At 45.1% G+C, this 23,746-nt stretch overlaps 1 protein-coding gene across 1 annotated transcript in view; it reads right to left on the bottom strand.

Moving 5' to 3' along the window:
* Nucleotides 1–23,746, bottom strand: part of SSBP4 (single stranded DNA binding protein 4) — an 837,412-nt gene that overhangs the window by 672,435 nt on the left and 141,231 nt on the right. The window contains exon 2 of the mRNA XM_063914741.1: nt 10,773–10,845. Coding sequence (XP_063770811.1) covers nt 10,773–10,845 — 73 coding nt within the window. The remainder of the gene's footprint in view (nt 1–10,772; nt 10,846–23,746) is intronic.

Raw genomic sequence — 23,746 nt, forward strand, 5'->3', positions numbered from 1 at the left:
CCTGTTTAGGGAAAATATAAGCCAAACTATAGCCTATTTAGTAGAACTTTGTCATAACTTTGTCATAACAGTGTGTTACGGCTAGCAGTGTGTTACGGCTACAGTCAAAGCTCCCGATTGTAGTTAGGTGCAGCACCCCTCCACAAGGAACACTTTCTGTATTTTAGGTGGGACATTGACAGCTGAGGATTAATGTCATGGAGCAGAGTCCTTGTCCAGTTAATTTCAGCAGCAGTACCACGTGTGAGATCAGGTTCCTACCTATGAGTAATACAAAGCATACCCCAGTCCCAGCCACAGCTGTGTATTTAAAGGGATAGCTTCATTAGCTGTGCTATTTGTCATTAAGTACCTACGACTACTAAATGTACAATAGTTTATTAAGCTGGGACAGCACCATTCCAGTCTTCAGTATCATCGAGCTAGTCACCGCTCAGCTGCAGTGCCCAACTACATCTTCTCACAAAGGTAGCCGGGCAGCTGCTTTAATGATTAACAAAGGGGGACTCTGCTGCTTTAATGATTAACAAAGGGGGACTCTGCTGCTTTAATTATTAACAAAGGGGGACTCTGCTGCTTTAATGATTAACAAAGGGGGACTCTGCTGCTTTAATGATTAACAAAGGGGGACTCTGCTGCTTTAATGATTAACAAAGGGGGACTCTGCTGCTTTAATGATTAACAAAGGGGGACTCTGCTGCTTTAATGATTAACAAAGGGGGACTCTGCTGCTTTAATGATTAACAAAGGGGGACTCTGCTGCCACAATGTGTAAAAAGGGGGACTCTGCTGCCACAATGTGTAAAAAGGGGGACTCTGCTGCCACAATGTGTAAAAAGGGGGACTCTGCTGCCACAATGTGTAAAAAGGGGGACTCTGCTGCCACAATGTGTAAAAAGAAAGATACTGTCTGCCTAATGTGTAAAAAAAAAAGGGGGACTTTGCCTGCCTAATGTGTAAAAAAGGGGGACTTTACCTGCCTAATGTGTAAAAAGGGGACCCTGCCGTAATGTGTAAAAAGGGGGGACTCTACCCCCGTAATGTGTAAAAGGGAGCTCTACTTGCCGTACTGTGTAAAAGGGACTCTACCTGGCATAATGTGTGATAGGGGCTCTACCCGGCGTAATGTGTAAAAGGGGCTCTAATGTGTGTAAGTGGTGCTACTGTGTGGCGTAATTTAAATAATGAAGACCTCTGTACAGCGTAATATGAATTAGTATTATTCTGTGGCCACGCCTCTTCACCATAAAGCCACGTCTTCATGTTTTTTTTCAAAACGAAGGGGGGGGCGCGCCAATGCTGTTTCTTGCACACAGCTCTAAAATGTCCAGTTACGGCACTGTACAAAGTGTAGCTAATTTTCTAATTTCTTTAGTCATGTGACATTTAACTGTATTATTAGAGAACCATAAAGTGTTAGAGACTTAGGTGATATCAAAATAAAATTTGCACTAAGAGAAGTTGAAGTTGCAGCAAGATAGGGTTGCAAACAGCAACAGCCAAGTTAGTGTTTTATCGTGGTATTACATTCATTACCCCGATTGGGCCTCATTACTTGACACTATGGGGTATATTCAATTGAAGTCGGAAGCTCCCGTCTGTCGAAAAGACGTCAGTTTTCAACTTTTTTAGGTCGGAAGGGGTTCCGACCTATTCAGTCTAACCCCAAATTATTCGACATGTCAAGGAATTTGACTTGTTGAAAAGCACGTGGATCGGCAGAATAGCTGCCAATCCGCGTGCTTGTGTCAAAAACGGCCCCCTTTTCGACCATCTCAATAACGACTTTAAAAAAAGTCGAAGTGAGATGTGGGAGCAGAGACGGGGAGAGCCGTGGGCAGACGGGGGAGAGCAGCACCGGAGGATGTGTCACAGCCGCCACTGACAGCAGCGTCCACCCGGCTCCAGCAAGCGAGACCTCGCTTGCTGGAGCCGGGTGGAAGCTGCCATGAGTGGTGGCTGTGACATCCTCCGACTACGCTGCTATAGCCGCTGCTGTAGTGCTTCTCTCCCCCGTCTACCCGCGGCTCTCCCCCGTCTTAGCTCTCGCATCTCAATTCGACTTTTTTTTTAAAGTCGAATTGAGATTGTATTGAATAGCCCAGGTCGGATCCATTCCGACAAATGAATGTCGGAATGGATCCGACTTCAATTGAATATGCCCCTATATTGTACTGTGTGCCTTTTATTTACAACAGAGTGATTCCGTTTATTAAAGCGGATGTCACTTTACCATTTGGTCTTGTCACTGCATTGGAGAACCAGTAGAGTTTCCAATCTCTCTGCTGTGGTAAGGGGTCCTGAAGCAAAGGTATGATCCATATCGCAACACGCCACACCAACAACTAGCGCAATCGCTGCCCCACACCACATGCATGTGGCATCCAAGGAACGCGCTAGGCCTGCATCCTGCAACCTTTGAAGCTGCCTGGAGCATCCTAAGAGTAGTGACTTTTGTATTTTCCCCGTTACTGCAAAAGGACATCACATCACACCAGACCATCAGTAACCAGCTTTCTCACATCCCTTACCACCCCTCCCACCAACTCTGACATCTTTCTCCCATGCATCTGGAGAGGAAGTCATGGCCCTCATTCATTCCTGTCCCCTCACCACCTCCCCACTTGACCCTATCCCCTCCCGCCTCCTCCGCTACCTCTCTCCTTCTGCTTGTTCCCATCTTTCCCACCTTACCAATCTCTCCCTCTCATCAGGCACTGTCCCCTCTGCCTTCAAGCATGCACTCATCTCTCCTATTCTTAAAAAACCTACCCTTGATCCAAACACTCTCTCCAACTACCGACCCATCTCTCTCCTCCCTTTTGCCTCCAAACTCCTTGAGCGTAATGTCTACAACCGCCTTATTTCCTTTCTTTCCTCACACTCACTACTTGACCCATTCCAGTCTGGCTTCCGTCCTCTCCACTCCACTGAAACTGCCCTTACAAAAGTATGCAATGACCTCCATGCTGCTAAATCTAAGGGACACTACTCTATACTTATTCTACTTGATCTCTCTGCTGCTTTTGACACTGTGGACCATCTTCTACTGCAAATCCTTCACTCCATTGGTCTGCGTGACACTGCCCTCTCTTGGCTGTCTTCCTACCTCTCTGACCGTTCATTCTCGGTCTCCTCTCATGACTCCACCTCCGCCTCACTTCCACTAACTGTAGGTGTACCCCAAGGTTCTGTCCTTGGTCCTCTTCTCTTCTCTCTCTATACATCCTCACTAGGTAAGCTCATTAGTTCTTTTGGCTTCCAATATCATCTCTATGCTGATGACACCCAAATCTATCTTTCCTCTCCAGACCTCTCCCCTGCTCTCCTCACTCGTATCTCCAACTGTCTCTCTGCTACCTCTTCCTGGATGCCCCAGCGCTTTCTTAAACTTAACATGTCTAAGACCGAGCTGATCATCTTCCCTCCCTCCCGCATAACCTCACCTCCTACAATCTCATTATATATTGATGGCACTACTATCTCCTCTAGCCCCCAAGTGCGCTGTCTTGGAGTAATCCTTGACTCCTCCCTCTCCTTCAAACCACACATTCAGCACCTCTCACAAACCTGCCATTTTCATCTAAAAAATATTTCCAGGATCAGACCCTTTCTGACCCAGGATGCTACTAAGACTCTTATCCACTCACTGGTCATCTCCAGACTGGACTACTGTAATCTCCTCCTGACTGGCATTCCTGACAAACACCTCTCTCCACTCCAATCTATCCTCAATGCTGCTGCCCGGCTCATTTTCCTCACCAAACGCACTACGTCTACCTCTCCTCTCCTACTAGACCTTCACTGGCTCCCCTTCCCTTTCAGAATCCATTTCAAGCTTCTCACACTCTCTTACAAAGCCCTCACCCACTCCTCTCCCACCTACATCTCTGACCTTCTCTCCCTTTACACTCCCACCCGTCCTCTTTTCTCTGCTAATGCACGACGACTCTCCTGCCTACGGATTACTTCCTCCCACTCCTACCTCCAAGATTTTTCACGTGCTGCACCACTTCTCTGGAATTCCCTACCTCTCCCCCTCAGACTCTCCACCTCTCTACAAAACTTCAAACGGGCTCTCAAGACCCACTTCTTCACCAAACCCAGCCAAATCTCATCCTAAGCCTCTGTTCCACGCTCTCTATGTACCCCACCTGTGTCAGCCCTGTCTGTTTACCCCTCCCCTTTAGATTGTAAGCTCTCACGAGCAGGGCCCTCTTCCCTCATGTGCTTATCCTTTGTTTTACTTTAATAATCTTCAACTGTACCACATCCAGCAGTCTTCTGCCACCTGATACTTATTCCAGTGTCATCTGCTGATGTAACTATGTGTATTTACCCTGTACTTGTCCTATACTGTCATCAACTGTAAGTTGCTGTTTTCCTGTTTGATTATTTATGTACTCTGTAATTGAGCGCTGCGGAACCCTTGTGCCGCCATATAAAGGATAATAATAATAATAATAATAATAATAAAAACTATACAAAACCATGAACCGGTGAGCCATTCAATACAAATTATAAATATAAAACAAACCTATCAACATGCTGTTAACCGGAGCAACAGAGCTTGACAATATATGCAGGCATCCAATTTATTTGCCAGTTACTGTATATCCACATGGCAAAACACAATGTCAAAATGTTACATATACAGTACATTTACATATAGAAACATGCAGTTGGAGGAATTAAAATTCAGCTTATATAACTCTGCTGCCTTAAACAAACAAACTACAAAAGCAGCAGGCAGGATTTAGGACAGAATGAGAGCTTAATACACTGATCTTAAACATCTGGATAGGATGTGACCTGAATGTCTGCTCTTAATCTCTTCCATGTGCCAGGGCTAACAATACATGGTATAACAGCAAGGGAACATAACATCATAGCTATGTTTCTGATATGGTGAGGGCTACGTGCCCTTTACCCACCATCCTCCAACACATTGTCATCACTGGTAGTTATACTGGCACAGTGATCATGTCTGGAGAAGAACGAAAAGGCAATAAATCTAGTAAGCACTTTTTAATGGACACTGGCCTACTTGTCTTGCTATACACATTATTTTACTTTCAGTTTCAAAGACTTTTACATTTAAAGAGGAAGTCTGCCGATATAGTCTACCTCGTGGACAGTGATGACTCCTGATTGGATGCCTACTGTGCCAATCAGGAGCAGCATCACTACATGCATCAGTTTGATGAATAATGTCAGCTGTTACTTTTACAGTGCAATAAGCGAATGGTCAGGGAACCAGCAGAGGTAGACCCATTTTACATCTACTAACAAAATAATATGTTGCATTTAGCAACCAGATACAGACTAAAAGATTAATTCTGGGATGCCGAATTTCTCTCATAATGAAACTTCAACAATGACTTGGGGGGGATATTTAATAAAAATAATGATCTAATAATTATCATAGCATGTATTCATGGGAGACAGAGGGACTGGGGGTATGCAAGCAGCATACAGAGCGCTGGGCATGCCCCCACAGTGACAGTCATGGAAGGCGTAGATTGCGATTACGGCACTCCCGCGAAGTTATGCCCTTTTTAATAGGCCACACGCCTCCCTGTTTAAAGGCTTTAGATGTTGGGAGGTATTAAATTGTGATATCTATGTTTTCTGCAGATGGAGAGACATTTGTCTCTTCTCCTGTGGCAGTTACAGCGCAGTCCAAACTGACTCACTGACAGTTGGTGTGTCTCCCCTATTTAAACTTTAGACTGCGCTACAGCCCCACCTCTGGAGCCGCCACTGTGGGTATCCAATTAGATGTTATAATGCCACAATTATCAAGGATCACCAGTTCTCGTGGGCACGACTAGCTTTAATTTCGGTTTATCATCTCTATCCAATTAGAAGCAAGGTTCTGTCCGGCTTCTTCTCCTGAACAGAGACCAATCCTGCGATTAGAGGGTAGTGGCTTTTTGCATTCCCGCCATTTTATCACAGTAAATAATGGCTATGCAGGCATGGGCCAGCCACAATTTTGATCAGCCTGCAGTTGTATTGGTGGTTGTGCCATGTCCTGCTGGGGTGTGGTTCATCAAATCGACAGTGTCTAGGTCGACAGTCACTAGGTCGACATGGATGGAAGGTCGACAGGGTTTCTAGGTCGACATGTGCTAGGTCGACAGGTCTAAAGGTCGACATGAGGATTTTTTTTTTTGTGTCGTTTTCTTCGTAGAGTGACCGGGATCCCAAATTAGTGCACCGCTTCGCTCGCCATGCTTCGGGCATGGTGCCTTCGCTCCGCTACCGCTTCGCTCGGCACACTTTACCATTCCAATCGTAGTCCACGTGGATCGTAAAGTATGAAAAAATTTAAAAAAAGTCAAAAAAAAAATTAAAAACTCATGTCGACCTTTAGACCTGTCGACCTAGCACATGTCGACCTAGAAACCCCGTCAACCTTCCATCCATGTCGACCTAGTGACTGTCGACCTATAGTGGTTGACCTAAACATTGTCGACCTAGGACACTGTCGATCTTCAGACCGGATCCCGTCCTGCTGTGCCTCCACACTAGTCCAGATCATTAACATTCAAAAAGTGTCAGTAAAAGGCTCTATGATTGTAGACCAGTTGTTCTCAAACTCGGCCCTCAGGACCCCCACACGGTTCACGTTTTCCATGTCTCCCAGCAGCTGCACTGTGTATCACCAACTGTCACATTTAAAAAATGTACAGGTGACCTGCAAAACATGAACCGTGTGGGGTCCTGAGGACCGAGTTTGAGAACCTGTGTTGTAGACAGTTGGAAAAAAACAACCTGTTATTATATAAAGTAAAAAACACAATTTCTCTGAAAAAAGCAGACTACCCTTATGCTATGTTTCTCCCTAAATTCCAAAGAAAGGAGTGACAACATCCTGTCACAGAAGAAGTACATCATGGGAGAGAGAGGAAAGGGGGAAAAAATATAGGATAAATTCAAAAGAAGTCATAAAAAAAGCCATGGTGGTGCTCAGAAGAAGAAGAAAAAAACACAAAAAAAGCATAGGGAATCAAAATAAGTACTTATATCCAAGACATCGATTTTAGGTTTCACCATGTCAAAGTAGATGAAGGCGAATCTGCGATAAAGCCAGTCCAAACCCCCAATAAGTTATCGCTGGTTTCTAATTGGCTACATTTCCGCGATGAGTAAATTTTTACTATGGAGAGTGGTTTTCTAGTGAAAATTAAACAAACAGTTGTTAACTTATCAGGTAGTTTTTGCAATAACCATGCAAGGATAAGTCCATATACTATCGCAAGAGAAATACATACGTGATACCGTATAATCATCATAAATCCCGTTATTGCAGTTAATTGGATACCCCCATAAGGGATTGATGTCAGGGGTGTATCTAGATAGGAGGAGGACCGTGTGCAGGCTCCGTCTGGGCCCCCTCCACTCTAGTCGGCAATGATGTAGCTCTGGGCACTAGGGTCCCTAGCGATGTCCCAGATCCTATAGCACATTGCCATATCTCAGGGAAAATGTTACGGCTGCCATTTTCCCAGTGATTTTCCTATATCAGGTATGGTTCCCAAAGACTAGCGTATAGCGGAAGTAGTGCTAATATTCAAAAGGGGAAGTAAAGCTGAACTGGGTAATTATCAGGGACGTGCTGTGAGCTAAATAGCTCAGGAGGCACTGGCTAGCACCAGAGCCAGATTTACATGCAATATATGGATCAAAGCGTACATCTGGCCATTATACACATGTGCACCAGTATAAACTCCTGGAAATTTGGAGAGTTTTGATCAGAGATGTGCGGAAAAGGTCAGCAGGTGAGGCACTGCCTCACCTGCCATAGACTTTTTACTCCAGAGTTTTGGCTATAAAAATTCATAGAATAATGTAAAGTAGATATTTCAAACATATTCTTTGTATTTTTCATATACTTTATACAGTCAAAACTCTGACACAGACGTTAATAGGATAGGAAAGGCTCTGCCTCACCCCACCGCACGTCACTGGTAATTATAGTCCAGTTAATCTTACATCTATAGTGGGGAAAGTATTGGAAGGTATTCTAAGGGATAATGGCCCTCATTCCGAGTTGTTCGCTTGTTCTTTTCCTTCGCATCGGTGCGATTTTCCGCTAACTGCGCATGCGCAATATTCGCACTGCGGCTGCGCCAAGTAAATTTGCTAAGAAGTTTGGTATTTTACTCACGGCATTACGAGGTTTTTTCTTCGTTCTGGTGATCGTAGTGTGATTGACAGGAAGTGGGTGTTTCTGGGCGGAAACTGGCCGTTTTATGGGTGTGTGTGAAAAAACGCTGCCGTTTCTGGGAAAAACGCGTGAGTGGCTGAAGAAACGGGGGAGTGTCTGGGCAAACGCTGGGTGTGTTTGTGACGTCAAACCAGGAATGACAAGCACTGAACTGATCGCACTGGAAGAGTAAGTCTCGAGCTACTCAGAACTGCAAAGTAAAATCTTTTCGCAATATTGCGAATACTTCGTTCGCAATTCTGCTAAGCTAAGATTCACTCCCAGAGGGCGGCGGCTTAGCGTGTGCACTGCTGCGAAAAGCGACTAGCGAGCGAATAACTTGGAATGAGGGCCAGTATTCAGAAGTTCCTTGAAGTCAATAAGGTCATTAAAAGGAATCAACATGGATTTGTGAAGGACAGATCATGTCAAACCAACTTACTTGGCTTTTATGAAACAGTAAGTGCGAACCTTGATCAGGGTAAGGTGGTGGATGTAATCTTTTTAGACTTTGCCAAAGCTTTCGACACAGTACCACACATGCGACTTATCTATAAGCTACAAGAAATAGGGCTAGTGAGCACAATATGCACTTGGGTCAGAAATTGGTTAGATAATAGGGAGCAGCGTGTTGTGGTTAATGGATCATTTTCAAAATGGACTGAAGTGCTAAGTGGTGTGCCACAAGGATCTGTACTAGGACTACTATTTTTCAACATTTTCATTAACGACCTAACAGTAGGTTTAGAGAGTATGATGTCAATTTTTGCAGATGATACCAAATTGTGTAAAGTTATAAATACGGAGGGGTATGCGGAGTCTCTTCAGAATTACTTAGTTAAACTATAAGCATGGGCAGCCAAATGGAGAATGCACTTCAATACAGACAAGTGTAAGGTAATGCACTGTGGTAGCAAAAACAAAAATGACACCTACATACTAAATGGGGTAATATTAGGGGATTCTGTATTTGAAAGGACTTAGGTGTTCACATAGATAGCAAACTAAGCAGCAGTACCCAAAGTAGGATTGCAGTAAAGAAGGCTAATAAGATATTAGCATGCATAAAACGGGGGAATTGATGCAAAGGACGAGAGTGTTATACTCCCATTATATAAATCGCTAGTGCGGCCACATCTTGAATACTGTGTGCAGTTTTGGGCACCATACTACAGAAAGGATATCCTGGAGCTAGAAAAGGTTCAGAGGTGGTTGACCAAACTAAATAAGGGCATGGAGACGTTGGAATGCGAGGAAAGGCTTGCAAGGCTTGGCATGTTTACACTGAAAGAGGAGACTAAGAGGAGACATGATCAACATCTACACATATATAAGAGGACAATACACAAAGCTTGCGCGGGACCTGTTTTTAGTAAGATTAGCACAGAGGACACGTGGACACTCGCTCAGGTTAGAGGAGAGGAGATTCCGCACAATGCGGCGTATAGGTTTTTTCACAGTAAGGACAATACGCGTTTGGAATTCCCTGCCTGAGGGAGTTGTAATAGCGGACTCAGTCAACACCTTTAAGAATGGGTTAGATAAATTCCTAATGGATAAGGATATCCAGGGTTATGGTGCATAGTCACGCACTATAGTTACTATGAAAAGAGGAATAAAACACAACGGCTGACATCAGCATCAGACAGAATTTAGATAAAAATAATCCTGCATAGGAGACCACAAATAGGTTGAACTCGATGGACAAATTGTCTTTTTTCAACCTTAGATACTATGTTACTATGCATGCGCGAAACACAGTGAAAATGGTGCCACGTCATTTTCCCAGTGATTTCTGCAGCGCTGCTGCAGTGCTGTTGCTGCACGTTGGGACTCCAGAGGATAAGTATTAAAAATAATGGGTGCAGAGGGTGCAGTGTGGGCCCACCTGGACCCCGGGGGCAGTGTGCACTACACACACTGCACCCATTGTAAATACGCCAGTGGTTGCTGTATCAAGCAGCAAAAACAGTGGAGAAGTTGAACATAGCAACCGATCAGTCTCTACCATTTTATATTTTTATAGAATGTGCTTGATAAATGCTAACTCAAAGCTGATTGGTTGCTATGGGCAACTTCTCCACTGGCCCATTACTCCACTCTTTTCTCTGCTTAATACATTAACTCATTTTTTAAAGAGATAAATAGAATTTGTGCAGTTTGTGCAAAACCTTACTAATGATCATGGCTGCTGTCCAATTAGTTGAAAAGCTCACTATACACCTTGAAGCCAAGCAGTTTTGCACCCCAGCTAATGCTCTCCTGGTCAGAAACAGTATGAGTAAGATGCGACACTGCTCGGCGCTGCTCACTCGTGTGAGGTGTCTCAAGATGCATGGCGTAGTGAGGCTAGGTGTATGAGGACACATCTGCACTGTAAAGAAATAAATCTATTTTCATAGGTCACTGATTTCCTGCTCATTCCAATGCATCCGTAATTTGGTGTGATCGAGATTAAACAAGGTTCCATTTAATAAACTGTAAACATTGGGATACATTGCACATTCTACAGTATATTACTGATTGAAAGTAAAACATCTTCAAAATGGATTCTTACCTCTGACAGGAAAGTCTGTGCAGATTTCTGAGCGCCTACATGCAGCAAATACTCATACACATATAAAGCTAATCTGAAAAAGGAACAAGAAAAGAAGTTTAGCATTTTAATCAGTATAAAGCAATACAGTAGCTTTAAACAATAAAATACAAATCTAGATTAATATTCAACATGAAGGGAAAATTTACACAACCCAGGCACATATAATCAAATGGAAGGTATAAAATGAGATTACATGTTGCATTAATTTATTACCATTTGGCGAGACCTGCAAATTCCTTGCTGGATTTAAACAAACAGAGATATATACAAATACACAGACACAATCTGCACGCATTGGAGTGCCTGCATACAAACACGCACAAGGTTGACACAGTCAAGAAGGGTTTAACTCTTTAGCAGTTTCACACAGGTCAATTAATTGGACACTTTTGCTTGTACAGAGGATATAAAAACGCACGCAGAAGAGTTCAATACCATTTTTATATAAACAATTCTATATAATCACATATCTATCCAAATAGGGAGTCTCATAGCTACATACTTAGTATATGTATACACATACACATCTATGATGCATACTTGCCTACTTTTGAAAAAGCATTTCAGGGAGATGTGAAAGTAACATTTATCAGTGCGGACGTGCACTGCTACATCTGAGAGGCAGGTCATAAACATGACTTACATCCAAATGTAAATGAGCTCCAAAGTTAGCAAAATCTACTTGTTTAAGAAATATTTTGCAGAATTTGTTAGTGTATTGTGCTGTACAAGAGATCCATGTACTGTAAGTGACCACAACAAACTTTATTTAAAATGCATGTAGCCATAGGGATCATTGTCTCTTATAACCAATGCAGGGAGATGGCACTGATGTTCCCAATTTGAATATATGTATCTGTGATGTATTCCCTCCCTCCCTCCCCCCAACAATGTAACAGCTGCACAATGGGGTTAAGGTGCAATCAGGGAGATTGCTGGTCTATTCAGGGAGATTGCTTCTATTTCAGGGAGTCTCATGCAGAATGAGGGAGCGTATGCAAGTATGCTATGATGGAAAGTACACTGCATAGATATTTTGAATTTATTTTGGACATTTTATGGGCGGCATTCATATGATATATCACGCCAAATCTCCTTTCTAAAGTGATCCCCGTTATCACACATATCACGCCCATAGTGATCGGATTTAGCAGGGTAAAGGTTTGGGTGCCCTCTCTGCCCCAGGGGTAGCGAGCTGAAATTATTATACCACGCCAGTCAGTAGAAACAGAACTGGCGTGCAAGGGTGTGACATTAATTGAATACCGCCCTATGAATGGTAAATTACATTTCTGGTGCACCAACTATATACCTAAGGAAATTGGTAAGTATTCACATTACAGTACACAAGTCAAATATATACTCTTTTAAACACCAAGTTAATTCACTTTGGGATAGACTGCAGTCTATATTTAAAACTTCCTTGCGGTAAACTTTGCTGAACCCCACCTTTCCTTACAATGCTCCAAGTTTAAATAAAAATTACTTATTTTTGTAGGACCAATATATTACACACATACTCTACCATGCTTTTTAATTATTCACATCACCTCCTAACATATTCCTGATGCGAATACCACATTGGGCCAAACCACATATGGATTGTCTTATGTAGCATTAGGCTGCCCCCAAAACCCCCTGATTTCCTGACCCCTATAGAAATCCGTACACTGCCATACACACCAGTCAAATTAACAGGATACGCCTACGTGATACAGGTGACCGGCAGTTGGGATGCCGGCGTTCACATGACCGACACCAGCATCCCAACCATGAGAACGCTGACAGGTGATGGGGTAATTATTTTACCTGTCCCCTACCCTAACCCGCCTGGGGTGGCGGCTAGGGCTAAGACACTGGGGTGATGGTTAGGGCTAAGAGTTGGTGGATGGCAGCTATAGCTAAACAGGGTTAATGCCTAACCCTACCTCCCGGGCCCTAACCCCAACAGTGACCCCGATATACCCTCAGGACGCTAACCGCATCCCCTTCTAACAATCCTGGTAATTGGGGCATAGGTCCTATATGTCAGGATGCCATTGCAGTTCAAAAGTATGTAATCAGTTTTTGCCCCAGATACACACCAACATTAACCTACTGGAATATATTTAAAGTTGTAAGAAACTCATGCAAAACTTGGTAAGAGCATATAAAAACTCTACACAGAAAATAACCTGGTTGGAATGGAATCCATGGCCCCAGAGAAGTGAGGTGGCTATGCTAACCAACATGCTACACTGTACAGGTGCTATAGAAATCCATGGACACTGAGGACACTGCATCCTCAGGACACTGAGTTGATGAAACGGCCGTTCTGAACAGTAAGCATGCGGTGTATGGATTGGACGATAAATCGTTCACAGCCGATAAGGCTGAAAAACGATCTGGATCGTTATCAAACCTAACCGATCATAGATAAGTTGACTCCGGGAAGTGAATGCAGATTGGCCTCCATACATTTTGCGGTGTATGGAGGCTTCAATTTAATGGGCCATCGCTCCACCCCTCTTCTGTGCAGTATATGGACATGGTCAGCAATAGGGTACAATTTACCACCCTTCGCAATTTAGCCCTGAAAAAAAGTTAAAATGATTCTCACTGCCTATCATGGCTATAAGCAATTTCTTTTTGGGTCAATTTATTAAAAATATTTGCAAAGATAGGGGCTCAGATAAGAGATCATCCTAACGGGATGCAGTCAGTTTACCTCCAATCAAAATCCCGACGTTCAAAATCCCGACACCAATTGACCGATGGTCAAAATCCCGACAAGGTCAAAATCCCGACATGGACAAAATACCGACATTTAAAATACCGACATGAGTTTTTCATGATTTTTTTCATTGAAACCGACTTGTGCATACTTTACCATCCCAGTGGACCTGGAGGGGGAATATAATAGTGTGCCGAGCGCAGCAAGGCACAGTGCCCGAAGCATGGCGAGCGCAGCGAGCCACGCGAGGGGACGCGGTACACTTTATATGGTGTCCATGTTGACTTATGTCGACATACACACAAAAAAACAACAAAAACCGCATGTCGGTAATTTGGCCTGTCTGCATTTTACATGTCGGTATTTTGACCTTGTCGGTATTTTAAATGTCGGTATTTTGACCTTGTCGGGATTTTGACCATCGGTCAATTGGTGCCGGGATTTTGAACGTCGAGATTTTGATTGGAGGTATTTCAAAACGATCCCATCCTATCGATGAAAGAAAAGTAAAGTGATAAATGATGCTATCACTTTACTCCTTTGTGCATGTGCAAAAGAAAGATATTGGGGAGGGGTGCAAAGATTCTTCTCCCGTAAAAGATAGTTAGCCTAAGGGCTACAATGCCATCTAAATATGATTAGCTACTGGGTGTAACATCCGAAAAGCTTATCTTTTTGCAGTTCATTAAATTTGGGCATAGAAAGCTACAGATGTGTACTCGTACATCTTGCCTTAATACACCACATAGCGGGAGATGCCTCGCGTGAGTGAGCTGACAGGTCCTGTGCAACTAACAAAATTGTATGTTACAGAGTTTTCTAGGGACCGTAGCGTAGCATTTCGTATGCAGATACAGCCGCATTCACACCCAGAATATAGGCATGCTGCATTTAATTTTAATCAGCATAAGTTGCTTGTACGTCCTAGTCACATCGTTTTGCAAATGAGATGCATTTGAATGGAAAAAAATAGCAGAAAACATGCTCTGCGTTACTAAGTCACGCGGAAGGGTTGTTTAATGTGCTAGGAGGCTAGATATATATGGGCACATCTGTATGGAGAATGTATTTGATAGAGAAAATATAGGAACAGCAGCAGATATGTACAGTTGGACCCTGATCATAAATAATGCAACAATCCTCAGAAACCTCCACTTTCTGAGAATTGCTTGCAAATAACGACTTAATGAATAGTTCCCAAACTAATCGTACTGCATATGCCTTGAGTGCATACTTGCCTACTCTCCTAAAAATTGGGTGAAGCGCCCAGCTCCCAGGGAAAGTAGGCAAGTTTCCCAGATTCAGCCGCACCCCGCCACACACTTATTGAGTACAGTGGGCCTACCGGGTACCTGATAATGTGAGTGTGGTGTGCAAAACTGCGCTCACAAACACTCTACCTCTCTAACCATGCACATCGGAGGGGACATTTACATGGCAAGAACTGTGCAGTGTGGATGAGGGTTAGGTGGAGCATATTTAAACCCTTCAGTTATTTTTAGTGTTTTGTGGTATGACAAAAACACTGTCATCCCCCCCCCCCCCCCCCCCCCCCCCTTAAAAAAAAAAAAAACAGCACATGTGCATGACTTGGACATTGGCTTGCTTTCATAAGTACAGTATGATGTTTCTCTGATACATATATCCGAAATTTGGGATGATACAGGGTACAGCCCTAAATAATTATGTGGGTTATGAAAATGTGCTCATGCATCTTCTGAGATCCCTTTGGAGCTGAAGGGGTTGACAGAAAGAAAGCAATACATCAGCAAAGTGTTTTCATCTCAATTAACCCAGTTTTGCGAGCATTAAGGGCTAATACAGGGAGGAAGAACAGTTCATATCTGTAATGGTCTCACTGGGAGACTGTCCATTAGATGCAGTTTGCTGTACACTTAAAATATATTGCATACTAGAGCTCAAACAGGATTTAGGCATTGGCTAAACACAGAAATAGCTCTTCACATTTTTTTTTACAGGTATTTTATATGCACTCAAAGACAAGCACATATTCTAAAAGACAGATATACATGACAACAATGATAAATATATATTTAGCATGAGAGGTATTCCCTTAAGACCCTTAGATGCTGAGAAAACACGGATTTTAAATAAATCCAGTTTGGGGATAGATCTTAGATATATATATATATATTTTATAGGTCTGTATAGTCGGCACATGTCCCAGTAGCAATAAATCTTCTTCTACAAAGCTGGATGCCATATTAAAAAATTCCAACAAAAAGTTTGCACTTCATGCATCAAAGATAGAAACATAGAATGTGACGGCAGATAAGAACCACTTGGCCCATCTAGTCTGCCCTTTTTTCGTTTACCCTTTTGGTAACTTAAATCCGATTTGTTACTTAGGTCTTTGCAAGGAAAGTATTATGCCTATCCCAAGCATGTTTAAATTGCTCCACTGTCTTAGACTCTACCAGCTGTGATGGGAGGCTATTCCACCTATTCACTACCCTTTCTGTGAAGTAAGTTTTCCTCAAATTTCCCCTGAACCTACTCCCTCCAGTTTCAGTGCATGTCCTCATGTTCTGCTGCGGGAGGGGGTCCGGAGCCACCGCAGGTGGTGGAGGGGGTGCAGCGGATGGGGCCTGGAGGTACTGCAAGTGGGGGAGGGGCTGATAATGCTTCTGCTTCTCCTCCTGGAAGCAGCTAAGCTGCTGTCCTCCCTTTGGCAGTGGCTCTCCTGGAGACTCGCACAGGAGCCAAGCAGCCAGTCACTAATGTTAGTGCTGGTGTCCCAATGTGCCACATTACATGGGAAGAAGATTCACTCAATAAACTACAGCTCCCAGCAGCCCTTAGCGCCGGAATAATTCAGCACTAAGGGCTGCTGGGAGCTGTAGTTTATTTTGTGCGTCTACTCCCCTGTAATGCGGTGCGTTGGGACACCGGCACTAACAATAGTGACTGACTGGCAGAACTTACTGATTGGCTGAATCAATGTAAAAAGTGAGAGTGCTGTGCAGTGTCAGTGACACTGCACACCCTCTGCACTGCACAGTCACCTTTTACATTGATTCAGTGTCCAGACATTACCCTCCGCGATATCACCCACTCTATCCATTACATTAGCCATCTCAGGGCTCTCAGGCCAGCAGCCCAGGTGCTATGTTGCGGAGTCAGGGCCTCTGGGGACCTGGAGGCTACCAAGCGTAGTGCCCGTGAAACCGCGTTCTGGCTTTCCATGTACAGTGACATTGACCGTGCTGTCTCGTTTTTTGCACCCTGCATTGCCTTGCGTCCACACCTGCCACGGGAGCCCATGCTGCTCCATGACATTCCTGATCTTCCGTGGTCCATTCTTGCGGCTGATTTATTCGAATGGAGGGGGAAGGAGTACCTGGTACTAGTTGACTCCTATTCAGGATGGTTCAAGATAAACTACTAGCCCAGCACCACAAGTCAAATGGTCATTGCAAAGCTAAAGAGACATTTTGCCGCACAATTCAAGAGTAGAGAGTTCAAGGACTTTGCGAATACATGGGACTTCCAGCACATCACTAGTAGTCCACACTACCCACAGTCAAATGGATTGGCAGAGCGTGCAGTCCGCTCTGCAAAGCACCTAATGGAGAAGTGTGCACGAGATGGATCGGACATATACTTGGCACTGTTAAACTAGAGAAACACGCCTCAAGCTTGACTTCCATCCCCTGCACAGTGCCTATTAGCACGGCGCACCCGCACAGTCATAACAATGGCAAAGCAGCTCCTGCAACCCAGAGTAGAACCACAGGTACGGGAGAACATCAGAAAGCGCTGAATGGCTGCCAAAGCTTCTTATGACAGATCAGCATACCGCCTGCCACCACTGTCTCCAGGCCAGCCTGTCCGCATTCAAACAGAGCAAGGATTTGAGAGAATGGCGGTGGTTCAGCATCCTGCAGGTCGTCCAAATAGCTACGTGGTACAGTCTGATAATGCCCTCTATGAACGCAACCACCGCCATCTGTTAAGTGTACCTGAAGAAAGCTCTACACAGCCTGACTCATCAGTTTCTACCACAGCTCCAACCAATGTCTGTGATGATTCGCATCGCATTACAGTCCTTCCTCCGAGACTACTTCTGAAGTAATAGAGCCCTCTGGTGCCACAGTGGACATACTCATAGGTTCCCAGCAAAGGCGTATCTACCTATTGGCCAGGATGGCACTCGCCAGGGGCGCCAGCCAAGGAGGGGCGCCACCCGATGGTGCCACTCGCGGCCAGGAGGTAGATACACTTCGTATCCCCTTCCCCTGCCAGTTCCTCACCTGCCCCGGCATCAACCACGGAAGGCAGGAGCTGGAGCCACTGTAAGGCGCTGGAGTCCGGCGCCGCACCGCATTTCAATAAAGAAACGCTGCATAAACTACAGCTCCCAGCAGCCCTTGCGGCCGCAGCTCACAGAAGCAAGGCTGCTGGGAGCTGTAGTTTATGCAGTGTCTCTTTATTGTAATGCGGCGCGGTGCCGGACCCCGGCGCCTTACAGTGGCTCCAGCTGCTGCCGTTTTGGGGCACATGGATGGCTGGCTGCCGTAGCTCAAAAAGCAGCGCAGCAACTGTGAGCAGACATGGGTCCTCGGTTGAGGACGTGTGTGGGCGGAGCGGTCTCTGGGAGACAACTGAGTTCTAGGGGTCAGGGAGGAGGATGCGCAGAGGCAGCGTGCTGTCTGTGAAGATGAAAGTGGCGGCAGCACTGCAGGGACAGAATGGTGAGCGGAGGGAGCAATGCCAGAACCAGGAGTGCAGGAGGTTTCCTGTCCAGCAGCGACACTCCCACCCTGCCCTGGACGAGGTAAGCTGCCACACCGCTGAGTAGAGCCACTGGCCTGTGTACCTGCATGGAGATTGGGATCTGTGCAAACATAGGAAGGTCCTGGGGGTAGGGGGTGCCGTGGGAGTACTTTGCTGGGTCGAGGGGGGGGGGGGGGGGGGGGGAGGGGGTCGTCTCGTAGGTGCTGGGTCTGTGCGTGTGGAGGTGCTCGATTTGGTGCTTCTGTGGGGGGTGCTATTCTGTAGGGTGACCGTATTATCCCTTTTACCTGGGACGCTTATGGATTACACTGGTTCTGTGGCTGGCTGACTTCAAGCCTACATTTCAGCTGGTTTTAATCAGCCACAGAACCTGTGTAATCCATAAGCGTCCCAGGTAAAAGGGATAATATGGTCACTCTATATTCTGGATGTGTGGGGTAGGTGTAGGGGTGCTGGGTCTGTGGGGGACAGTGCTACTCTGGATGATGGGTTTGTGGTGGTGGGGTGCTCCTCTAGATGCTGGGGACTCCTGGGTGCTGTAAGGATGACACAACCCCACTCTTGTGTTATGCTGTGATATGTGCCATGCAGTGCCCAGTGACCCTCTGTCAGGGACGGGTTGGGTATGGGAAACCAGCAGTAAGGATGTCGGCAGTAAAAATACTGACACAGGCATCCCAACTGCTCGGAATCCCAACAGAGGCACCACACTTAAGTAACCCTAATCAAAACTCTCCCCCTAACCCTCCCTCTAGTGTGTAAAACTAACCTCACATAATACACATGGACACACACAGAGTTACACGCACTTTCCCTATATCAAATGGGGGGGGGGCGCGCCAGTCCCTTACTTTGCCAGGGGTGCTCAGACCCCTAGATACACCCCTGGTTCCCAGTGTACCATTACCAGATCAGGCCGTATATCCAAACCCAACCCAAAGTTTCAAGACTTTATTGTATAAGGTCTTTTCTTTTGTTCATGTCTAACATTGTCACATTGTTGTATTCATTTCATATATGTTCTGCATCCTTCCAGTTTGAAAGGGGGGATGTAAATGCATGCTGTGCATCATGGGAGATGATGTCATGCCAAGGTGACTCATTTCTTGTTGGTCTCCGATTACTTCCACTTGGTGTCTGGCTCATGCCGAGTAAAGACCTGTATTACACTGATGCTGCAAGTGTCGTCCTGAGTTTGTTGTTACACATCTACACCTCCTATTGGATGTAACCTGTGTAGGAGGGCGTGTCTCACCCAATCAGCTGTGGACTGGGTGTGATAGACCTGCCACTAAACAATGAGAGCTCCTAGCCATGCCCAGCGTTATACACACAGTCACTCTGATGTTTCCCTCCTATATAACGGCAGATTTTATCTATGGGCATCAAGACTGCAACCCCCCCAGGCAAAATCCACCACTCAGCTCAGTGTCAGTAAAGGGGGTACTCACGGAGCGATATTCTAAGCAATCTGACTAGATTGCTTAGAATATAAGCCTGATCGCTCCGTGTGTAGCCCTTACAGCGATAGCGATGCGCAGCCCCGCGCATCGCTATCGCTGCTGCTAGATTGGCCTGCCGTGCAGGCCAATCTAGCGGGTCGCTCACTTCACCCGCTGGGTGAAGTGAGCGGCCCCCCTGTCTCCCCCCGCATGCTCAGCACAGATCGCGCTGTGCTGAGCGGCAAGAGAGATATGTGCTGAGAGGTTCGCTCAGCACATATCTCTCCCCGCATCGGCCCGTCTATATGGGCCTTAAGCCAGATGCACTTCCGTGACTGCACTGGCTTCACTGTGACTGGCAGTGACTTCTTATAGGAAGTCCTACCTGTCAGTCCCAGACACTACAGGCTGTCCCATTGGGAGGCGTTTCCTCACTCTGGGATTGCCAGACCCGGCTACAATTAGCAGAGAGTTGGCTTACTGTAGACTGCATCGTCAGCCCTAGCAGGCTTCTGTGGGCTGCAACTGATGCAGTCCATGGAAGCCAGGGAATTGTACTTGTGCAGCCAGCCTGCCGGATCAATTGCTCAGGTGCCGGGACACGGCTGACTGCCCCCTCTCTGTGCAGGCATGGGTAGCGGCAGCCCCCTACCACTGTCAGGTAGGTGCCGTCGCAGCATCTCCTGTATCTTGTTAAAACCACTGATATATTTGAAAGGTTCCATCATGTCCCCCCTTTCCCTTCTCTGCTCCAAACTATACAAATTAAGGATAACTCTTTCCTGGTATGTTTTGTGATGTAGGCCATGCATAATTTTAGTTGCCCTTCTTTGCAGTCTCTAATGTATATCCTATTCTAGATTGTATTCTAGATGAGGCCATACCAAGGTCCTATACAGTGGCATTATTACTGTACAGGTCATAGATAATGTGGTATATTTACTTTATATTATTACCTTATAGGCCATAGATAATGGGGGATATTTACTAAATATTGCTTTTTTATTGATTTTAATTAGATTAAAATAGATCTAAATCAATGTTGTGCTTCTGGGGCTAAAACACACATGTACTAACATGTGTTAGTATCTGAAACTTAATACCGATTTCCAACGATTCTGGAGAAAAAACAACAATTTGATAAAAATCGACCCCAATACGTCATTCACTTGAAATGTGCACCTCAAAAGGGTCTGTCTGCTTTGGAACCCCTCTTAGCTTTACAACTGAGTGAAATCATCCTGTAAGATACAGTACATAGGGGCCGATTTATCACCATCCACATCCTCAGATGCGAATGACGACAGAGCTGACAATGCCTCTCCGCAACACTATCGGGGTATTTTCCCTAAACAATACTCAGAGTGTGTGCTGTGCATGTGCCGCCGCCGACATCGACGCTACCGCCGACGGATCAACCCTCTCCCCCACCATCACAACTACCCCATGACAACACTACCCCCCCCCCCCCCCCCTCCTCGCATACTTGCCCAGTGATTGCTGCTCCAGTGTGATCCTCCGGCTCCGGTCACGTGATCTCCGGCTCCTGCACTGTGTCCTGGTCATCCAACGCTACAAACTGCTGCAAATGCCGGTTTACAGTGTCAGATGATCAGGTCAGAGTGCAGGAGCCGGAGATCTCTGGCTCCCCGGTCATGTGGAGCACACCAGGGCACCAGTAAGCTGGTGAATGTGATTATATATATTTGTTTCAAACTGTGATCACCTGGTGTGTTTATCGGTCAAACATAGATAATCACCAGAGCAGAGTCCAAGCACAGCTTTCTCTGCCCAGGGAAGCCAGTAAGACCTGCGATAATGCCAGCTTAAGCTGGCGTAATTATCACAGGGCTTATTGCGTTATTTTTTTAATTTTTTTTAGCAAATTTGCCCAGATCGCATTTCCCATTATAAGGATGAAATTCACGAAAACTGCTCCAAAAGCCCTTTAATACATTCAGGTGACACTAAAATAATGTGAAAAGGGTGTGAAAACACCCTTTTTCACATTTTGTTTTGTAAAAATAATGTTAATAAATATGCCCCATACCATAAAAGATGAGCTTAAACATACAAAAAAAAAACCTCAAAATTATAGACCCACCTTAAATGTCTAACTAAACAAGCTAACCTTTTTGATGCTTCATAAGCAACAGAAAGTTAAGTGAGGGTTGTCCCGAATTTGATCAATACCAAGGCAGTTGCCTCAAGCAGGTGGTTTTGGGGTCTATTGGGGGCAGGGCCGGCAACAGAAATCTTGGGGCCCGGTACACTGATTTCTATGGGGCCCTGCCCATAACCACCCTCGAGCCCCCCTCCTCATCCCCTCCTCCAAACATCCCTCTTCTGCATGTACATACAGTATAAGGTAGAGCTATGGATCATATATAAAATCTGTTTTTAAGATGTATATTAATGTGTTTGTATATAATATATAAAAAATGTTTTATAAAAATGTATAATGGCATAAAATGTGTACCAAAGAATGTGCAGGGTCTTTAAAAGAAAATTTGGCCTATCTTACCCTACAGACGTCTTCTCGTACCCCGAAGAGATGGTTCAGCACTGCAGATCTCACTTGCACGCTCTCTGTGGGACAGTCTGACTGCCCTCAGGTAGATGTGCTCACTCCAGAGGCTCCCCTGATGGAATGCACAGTTTCCATGCTATGCGGGGGTCCGCTGTGTTGGGATCGTGCTGCAATACAGGTGTTGGTGCCGTCACTACAGTGGCTCCCTCCGCTGTGCCTGGGTCCTGCTGCTAGACAGGTGGAAGTGCCGTAACTGTTGCTGCTCCTTTCAGCAGTGCTGCTCCTCGTGTCACCAAGCAGTACTAGCACAGAGAAGGGCATGGTACTGTGTACAGTATACATAACACTGTAATCAGAGTATATCAGGTCACTGTAATGGACTGGGCATAATTATTATTACTATTTTTACCAGGCAGGTAGTTGTGTGACTTGTAGTGCTGCTACCTGTGGGTATAACTTGGTGCATAGTGTGCACCAAGTTATACTCACATGTAGCTGCACCACAAGTCACACAGCAACTTGTCTGATAATAATAATTCCCCTTCCATTACAATGACCTGATATACTCGGTTCTGTCCTAGTCAGTTTGTGTGTTACATAGGCCATAGTGTGCACCAAGTTATACTCACATGTAGCAGCACCATAAGTCACACAGCAACTTGCCTGATAATAATAATTCCCCTTCCATTACAATGACCTGATATACTCGGTTCTGTCCTAGTCAGTTTGTGTGTTACATAGGCCATAGTGTGCACCAAGTTATACTCACATGTAGCAGCACCATAAGTCACACAGCAACTTGCCTGATAATAATAATTCCCCTTCCATTACAATGACCTGATATACTCGGTTCTGTCCTAGTCAGTTTGTGTGTTACATAGGCCATAGTGTGCACCAAGTTATACTCACATGTAGCAGCACCATAAGTCACACAGCAACTTGCCTGATAATAATAATTCCCCTTCCATTACAATGATCTGATATACTCGGTTCTGTCCTAGTCAGTTTGTGTGTTACATAGGCCATAGTGTGCACCGAGTTATAGCCACATGTAGCAGCACCATAAGTCACACAGCAACCTGCCTGGTAATAATAATTCCCCTTCCATTACAATGACCTGATATACTCGGTTCTGTCCTAGTCAGTTTGTGTGTTACATAGGCCATAGTGTGCACCGAGTTATAGCCACATGTAGCAGCACCATAAGTCACACAGCAACCTGCCTGGTAATAATAATTCCCCTTCCATTACAATGACCTGATATACTCGGTTCTGTCCTAGTCAGTTTGTGTGTTACATAGGCCATAGTGTCCACCCAGTTATAGCAACATGTAGCAGCACCATAAGTCACACAGCAACCTGCCTGGCAAAAATAATGCCCCTCCGATTACAGTGTTATTATGTACACTCTACACAGCACCGCCTCATCCTTCTCTGTACTAGTACTGCTTGCCGCCGAGGAGCAGCACTGTTGAAAGGAGTATGAGTA

This window comes from Pseudophryne corroboree, chromosome 1 (genome assembly GCF_028390025.1).
Source record: "Pseudophryne corroboree isolate aPseCor3 chromosome 1, aPseCor3.hap2, whole genome shotgun sequence".
In the NCBI taxonomy this organism is placed as follows: domain Eukaryota; kingdom Metazoa; phylum Chordata; class Amphibia; order Anura; family Myobatrachidae; genus Pseudophryne; species Pseudophryne corroboree.